We start from the raw sequence: 7854 nt of genomic DNA on the forward strand, positions 1-7854 counted from the left end.
TTGTAGATTTTCATCTCAAACCTGGACAACCCCTTCACTTATAAAATTAAGCACTGTAGCCCAACCATAACAGCATGTAATATACTCCCTGTCAGGATTCAGCTCTGCTTCTGGTTCCAGTAGTCATCATATGGCCACTCCACTCATATGTGATTTTCATACTTGCATGTGACAATTAGCTTTTCTTCCTTTGTTTCTCTTTGAACATTGAAAGAATTAAATTAAGAGCAGCTCGTCATCACGTGACTGTGAGTGTGCAAATCACATATGAATAATTGGTCACATGGGGGGCGCAAAACTGAAGTCTTGCCATGGGTGCTGGAAAGCCTAGATACACCTCTGATTAACCTTATACATCTGGTGTGCAGTATGACTGCAGTAATACAGCCAGCACGGTTGAAAGCAGCAGGTGACTGTACCACCAGTCAACCGCTTTATCATTGTACATGCCTTATTTTGTGCCAACATAGTAGTATCATTCTAGGATAGAATGGTACTGTAAGTTAATAAGGAAGGTTGAAACACAAATGTTAACATTAATATATGTATAAAGTTAATGTTAATGAATTTAATATCAATTACTATTATTCTAGACCTTAGATCCCCATTTGGTCATCAATGTATGCAACCTATGCTGCAGCATCCTCGGCTGTACCAACCTCAAATGCAACCGAATTACTGGTATGTAAAATAATGATTGACCTAAGCATAACACATATGTTCCGGTTTTATTATATAATCGCAAAATCACAGCATTTTTTTTCTTTAAATGTTGCCATTATGCTTCTTTCCTATTTACTGCTATGTGCCTAATGTAAAAAATGACTTATCTTTAAGGCTAAGGCCCCACTTTGCGTTTTTAACCTGCGTTTCTGCAGCGTTTTGAGCTGCAGCGTTTTATGGCCAAATGGCTTGCGTTTTGTTTTTCCATGTTATCCTATGGAAAATGTGAAATTTCTGACCCCACTTTGCGTTTCAAAACGCTGCGTTTAATTTGCATATTTCATGGCAAAAACCATGCGTTCAAAGAAGCAACATGTCAATTGTTTTTGCCATTTTGGGTGCGTTTTGCTAACATTGTAGTCTATGAGAAATGGCAAAAAAACAAGATTCCAGCAAATTCCTGCGTTTTACCTGCTTTTCCAGTGCAGAAAACATGCGTTTTGGACTTCAAAAACGCATGCTTTTTGGACATCAAAATAATGATTTCCTATGTCCCTTTACACACACACATAGTCCGACAATTAAAAATAAGAATTTTAATAAATTATTGCTAATTTTCCATTAAATATCATATTACTGCTATAATTTCATTAAATTTATCTATTTTCATTATTTTTCACAAAAATATAGATTTGTTTCTTTTTTTCCATTTTTTTCATTGAGTTTGACTATTTAAACTTTATTTAGCAGTGTCATGATGTTCAAAACGCATCTATCAAAACACAGGTGGAAAAGCAGGTAAAAAGCGCTGAAAACGCATCTAAAACGCGGTAAATACGCATGCGTTTTCAGCGCTAAATTTCTAAAAAAAAGGCAACTTTGGTCAAATCAATTAAGCACAAAACGTGCGTTTAGAAATACAAGAAGGAAAACGCAAAGTGGGGCCCTAGCCTAAGAGTTTATGGGTGGCCTTACCCTAAACTATATGTGTAAACCCAAATTTTTACTCTCTAGTAGAGTTGTGATCAACTTTATTGGCACCCTTGATTGACTATTATAAAAAAAAAAGCTAAATTCTTCTGAAATATGTGGATATGTATAGGGATAGCTGTGGAGGCATCTTACCGTTTGTGGTGACTCTGGTTGGTATTATACTGTGTGTGTGGGGAATTCACTGTAATGACATGATAGTATGTGTGCCTATGAGGAGGGATATACCGTGGGGATATCATACTGTGTGGTGAATGTGCTGGAGGGGAATTCTACAGATTGTCAGGCCAGTGTAGAGTCCATGAAAGGGATATCATACTGTGTGCAAAGGGATGTGGATTAGCAGAAAATTAAAAACCGCGCTATACACACTATAGTATGTGTGCCTTTTTTCAAAGTTAGGCAGTATGCTGCATCAAACCTGTACATGAATGCATTGGAGAGTTAAAAATTTTGCAAAAGTTTGCATGTTTTTTAAAAGGGTTGTTCGAATTGTTAAAAAAAGTGGTCCAGAGGGATAAGATGTGATTAAACAATAAAATGAAGTCCATATTATTCCAATGCTGCGGCTTTGGCACTCACTGCCCATCCTTATGTACTCGGCTGCAGCTGTCACGTGTGGTATACAGCAGATCATCCCTGCAGCATTTTGTCATGTTGAAAAATAAGGTGGGGTGACATCAATCATTGGCTCCTATGTACTCTCTGAGTTCTATTCTGGTTTGTGCCTTCAAAGATTCTATCACAGAAGAAGTTTTAATAATATTTCTTACCTTTTTAGTGGTCCACAGAATAATTTTGCTGTGCCTCTCAATGCATCACCATACAATATGCCTAATCATGATGGGTACACATATGGTCAGCAGCCTCAACTTAGGCATACTCATCCCCGTCTTCCTCCTCAAGAAGAGCCCGGCACAGGATTAAAGTTGAGTAACTTGCCATCAGAGCAGAGTAAGTGTATTCTATCTATTCAGTAGGTCCATCAAGTTTTCTTTTTACGCAACTTTATACATTTCAGATATGTATAGGGTACGTAAGAATGTAGCAATCTTGCAAAATGACAACAAATTCTTGGTTTGCGAAGTGTTTAATTTTTAGCTTAGTTAGGTATTTTGCCATAGGTAACACTAATAGATGAAAGCAGAGTTTGCCGTTTCCTATATTGGTGTTACTTGTATCTACTTGAGGATTGAAGTCAACCTCATTGAGCTTTGAAGCTTTTCATGATAGATTGTTTACAGGCCTGCCTCACCCTCTTTGTCTTCTTGTGTTACCCCAGATGTTAAATGACTTGGCCAGCCTTGGGATATAAGTCTGTAGTCAGTCTATGTGATTCTCTGATGGATGGCCCCACTAAATATAAGTGATAGAAGAGCCAGCACAATCTGAGAGTGGCATGCATCATATAAAAGTGCAAATTCACGGATTTATTCTAACTGTACTATAATAAAAAATGAGATTTTTAGCAAATTGATCAATTCTTTGAGCCACCCCTGCCACTTCACGGCAAATCTCGATAGGGGGGTCCTACTCTATATAATGTATTTCATGTGCCATGCGGCCTCCTAGATAAAAAAAATAAATTTAAAAGCAGAACCATGTACTGAAGCACACATACCTTTAACCTATATACTGTATAACCGCATCCATGTCGCAACAAGAAGCAACTGCGGATAAAAGGCCAGCCCAGGTCCCAGTGTGTGTAGCAGATGCCACACATGCCAGGACAATATCAGACCTGAACATCACAGTGCCAGACCAGCAACTATAAATAAAAGCGGACCAGATCCAAGTATGGTTCTTAATTAGCATTGCCTGTGGAAAAGGGCGAGGTGGCTGTATGTAAACAGCTACCAACAGGAGGAATATGTTGCAAACGAAAGTCAGGCGTGCATGGTAATGGTGGTGGTCAGCCACCAGACCAATGTAGCATAACTACAACCTAACAGAGGAAGAAGAGCCAGCACGATCTGAAAGTGGCATGCATCATATAAAAGTGCAAATTCACTGATTTATTCCAACTGTACTATAATAAAAAATTAGATTTTTAGCAAATAATTGATCAATTCTTTGAGCCACCCCTGCCACTTCACAGCAACTCTCGATAGGGCGGTCCTACTCTATATTAAGTATTTCATGTGCCATGCGGCCTCCTAGATAAAAAAAAAATTAAAAGTAGAACCATATACTGAAGCGCACATACCTGTAACCTATATATAACCGCTTCCACGTCGCAACAAGAGGCAACTGCGGATAAAAGGCCATCCTCAGGTCCCAGTGTGTGTAGCAGACGCCATACACACCAGGACAATATCAGACCTGACCTTCACAGTGCCAGACAAGCAAATATAAATAAAGGCAGACCAGACCCAAGTATGGTGCTTAATTAGCATTGCCTGTGGAAAAAGGGCAGGGCGAGGCAGCTGAATGTGAACAGCTACCAACAGGCCTGACTTTGGTTTGCAACATATATTCCTCCTGTTTGTAGCTGTTCACATTCAGCTGCCTCACCCTTTCCACAGGCATTGCTAATTAGCACCATACTTGGACCTGGTCCGCCTATATTTGTAGTTGCAGGTCTGGCACTGTGAAGGTCAGTTCTGATATTGCCTTGGCGTGTGTGGCGTCTGCTACACACGCCGGACCTAGGCTGGCCTTTTATCTGCAGTTGCCTCTTGCTGCAACATGGAAGCGGTTATATATAGGTTACAGGCATGTGTGCTTCAGTATATGGTTCTGCTTTTAATTTTTTTTTTTATCTAGGAGGACGTATGGCACATGAAATACATAATATAGAGTAGGACCCCCCCTATCGAGATTTGCTGTGAAATGGTAGGGGTGGCTCAATGAATTGATCAATTATTTGCTAAAAGTCTCATTTTTATTATAGTACAGTTGGAATAAATCCGTGAATTTGCACTTCTATATGATGCATGCCACTCTCAGATCATGTTGGTTCTTCTTTCTCAATATACGTGATGCCAGTTACGTCTAGTCGAAATGTGGCCAGAAGTGTGCAAATCAAATACTTGTAGTCACATGACCCCCCCCCTTCCGGCGCAGTGCGCACATTTTGAGGATTCACAAATCTGCAGTCACATAGTGACTACAGGCTTATACCCTAAGGCACAACAACCCCTTAAACTTGTGGAGCCCCATTCTGCTAAAATGAAATCTTAAAATAACAGTTTATAGTTACTGTAACTTCTTATCAAAAGACCCCCCACCCCCCCTCCCGCACACCTTAGATGGCTGTTGGCCAAACAATGGATGTTTTTTTACTGCTACTTGAAAAAAAATTCTTTCACATTATATGGTAAAACAAATGGTGCAATTTACTAACTAGATCTTTTCTTTTTTTGTAAACCTAACATATAGTCAATTTAATAACTGTATATCATTGGTGTGTCTTGCAGGAAGAGTCTTCATAACCTACTCCTTAGATACTGCAAACCCAGTTATAAAACTTGCAAATCTTTTGTGCTCCAATGGATTCAAAACAACAGTGAGTACATTCACATTTAGTCCTTAGCAGAGAATTCTCAGGATTAAAACTTCAGTATAAATCAATTGTCCCTGTCACGTACTATTATACTTTGCATCTATGTTGTTAATACTAATAAATAAAAAGAAAGGAGTCAAAATCATAAAAACACTTTTCTTACCTTGCTAAGCCCATAAGGAAATATTCATCTTATTTATCATATAGTAGATATACTCTTTTAAGAATATATTAGTGTACATTACAATATGAATGTAATAGCATGGAGATCCTCAAACTGTGAGGCTGACCTTAACTGGACTCACCAGCTAGTTGATGGGGAGGCAGTTTTTATAGACATGATAATATGCGGGTTAGTCCTTTCTATGGTTAAAGCAATACTTAGTATAACAACTCAATTGACTCATTTTGTACTTACAGTAATGTTATATTGGGTTTTGGAGACATAAAAAAGGAAGATGCTAGGAGGGAGAAACAGCACAATGGGTTTTATCAGAGAAAAAAAGAAATATAAATGATTATATGTGCTCACCTTGGTGGAAGGAAAAGGGCATGTAAATGACCACTGTATTGCTGTGTTGTGTTTTTTTCTTTTCCTGATGAAGAAGCAAGTAGTGATGGGCGATCTCCCCGATGGGCGGGATCGGGGAGACGCAAGCGATCGTTTTGTAAAGATCGGGATCGAGATAACACGATCATGCGTCCGTTCACCGATCTTGGACTTTACAGTTATGGGATGGGGCGAGGGGGGCTATAAAATAAAGAATATAGTTAATAATAAACATTGTCATTATATTTACAGGTCCCGCAACGCGTCCTGCAGACTCTGTCTCCCGCCGCTTCTGCTTCCGAGTCCGATCATCGCTGTGCCTTCCTGGTAACTACCGCTGACTAAAGGACCTTCCGTCACGTCATAGCCATGTGACCAGTCAGGTGTGAATTTTGTATTACCTCGTTGGTTACACACTGGTCACATGGCTATGACGTCATGCAAGGTCCTGTAGTGTCAGTGGATAGGGATGGGCGAGCATACTCGCCGGTACTCAGTGCTCTCCCGAGCATATCAGTAGTCGACATACTCGGCGAGTGCCGAGTACCGGCGAAATGCTCGAGCACATGCTCGGCTCCCCCTCCTTGCATGTTGGCGCTCTTTACAGAGTCAGCCCACATGCAGGGATTATATGTCGAAGAAGCGAAGCCACTCACCGGTTCTTGCCGTGCTGTGTAAGTTTTTTTTACAGGTGAAGGTTACATATTGTGGCAGAGGGTAGGGGGTGAGACAGAACAACGCCGTTGTTCTGTCTCATCCCCTCCCTGCTGCCACAATATGTAGCCTCCACCTGTGAATAAAAACTTACACTGCACAGCAAGAACCGGTGAGTGCCTTCGCTTCTTCTACATATGATTCTTGGATTGTTCTGCATCTTAGAATGAGCACCACGGTATTGCAATAGTAAGTTTCTGCTAAATCATTTTGACTGATGGAAGAAAAACGCAATCACATTCTGAGGGTGAATAACTGCCCTAACAGGAAAAATCTCACGTTGAGCAGTGCCCTGTTTTTCCTCCTTAGAATCACATGCAGGCATTGGCTGCCATACACTGTAACGCCACAGCCGGTGAATAGCGGCATCTGGAATCAGATGATCGGGGATCACCGTTGCTATAGTAACCTGCTCGTTAGGTTACTAAGGCAACAGTTGCAGCGGTGACGTCACCGCTTACCAACCCGCAGTCTCTGCTCACTCATTGAGTGATTAGACATCACAGGGGAGCAGAAGCGTTCTTCCTCCCCTCATGCTTTCTGATATAGCAGAGCTAGATAAGTGACAGAAGACCAGGATCATGGAGGGATGAGAGGGAGTAATAAAGATGGAGTCACAGTGTGTCTGTGTATTTATTTCTAATAAAGAATTTTTTCTTTATGTGGTGTCTTTTTTTTAATCCTTTATTTGAGATTCTTAATGGCCAGGTCAAACTTGGCCTGACATTAAGAATCTCGGGCTTAATACCAGCTGGTAAAACAAAGTTGGTATTAACCCCTTATTACCCAGCGTGCCACCCGGCACCAGAGCCGCTGGAAGAGTTGGATACAGCGCAAGAAGATCGCGCTTCTATAAAAGCGCCATTTTCTGGGGTGGTTGCGGACTTCCAGCTTTGGCCACCCTGTGCTGCAGACTCCAATCCCCTGCTGCCTAGTTGTACCTGGCTGGACACAAAAATTGGGCGAAGCTCACATAGGGTTTTTTTAATTATTTCATGAAATTCATGAAATAATTTAAATAAGGGCTTCCCTATATTTTTTTGTTCCCAGCCGGGTACAACTAGGCAGCTGGGGGTTGGGGGCAACCCGTACCTGCCTGCTGCACCTGGCTAGCATACAAAAATATGGCGAAGCCTTCTTGGGGGTTAGCAGCCAGTTGCTGCTTGGATTACCCTTAGTGAGAAATAGAAAATTCATCGGGAGCCCACGCATTTTTAATATTGCACACTCCAATGTTCAGTTGTTTATTTTTTAAAAAAGTTTAAAATAAGCATTAAATTTCATTCAACTTCACAATTGTGTCCCACTTGTTGTTGATTCTTCACCATAAAATTTAAATCTTTACCTTTGTTTGAAGCCTGAAATGTGGGAAAAGGTTGAAAAAATTAAGGTGGCCGAATACTTTTGCAAGGCACTGTATATATATCTAATA

General features: G+C 40.6%; 1 protein-coding gene across 1 annotated transcript in view; it reads left to right on the forward strand.

The window, feature by feature from the left end:
• TRAF3IP2 (TRAF3 interacting protein 2) overlaps positions 1–7854 on the forward strand; it is a 49692-nt gene that overhangs the window by 19785 nt on the left and 22053 nt on the right. The window contains exons 3-5 of the mRNA XM_075338336.1: positions 594–681; positions 2435–2607; positions 5073–5161. Coding sequence (XP_075194451.1) covers positions 594–681; positions 2435–2607; positions 5073–5161 — 350 coding nt within the window. The remainder of the gene's footprint in view (positions 1–593; positions 682–2434; positions 2608–5072; positions 5162–7854) is intronic.

The sequence above is a fragment of the Anomaloglossus baeobatrachus genome, chromosome 3 (genome assembly GCF_048569485.1).
Source record: "Anomaloglossus baeobatrachus isolate aAnoBae1 chromosome 3, aAnoBae1.hap1, whole genome shotgun sequence".
In the NCBI taxonomy this organism is placed as follows: domain Eukaryota; kingdom Metazoa; phylum Chordata; class Amphibia; order Anura; family Aromobatidae; genus Anomaloglossus; species Anomaloglossus baeobatrachus.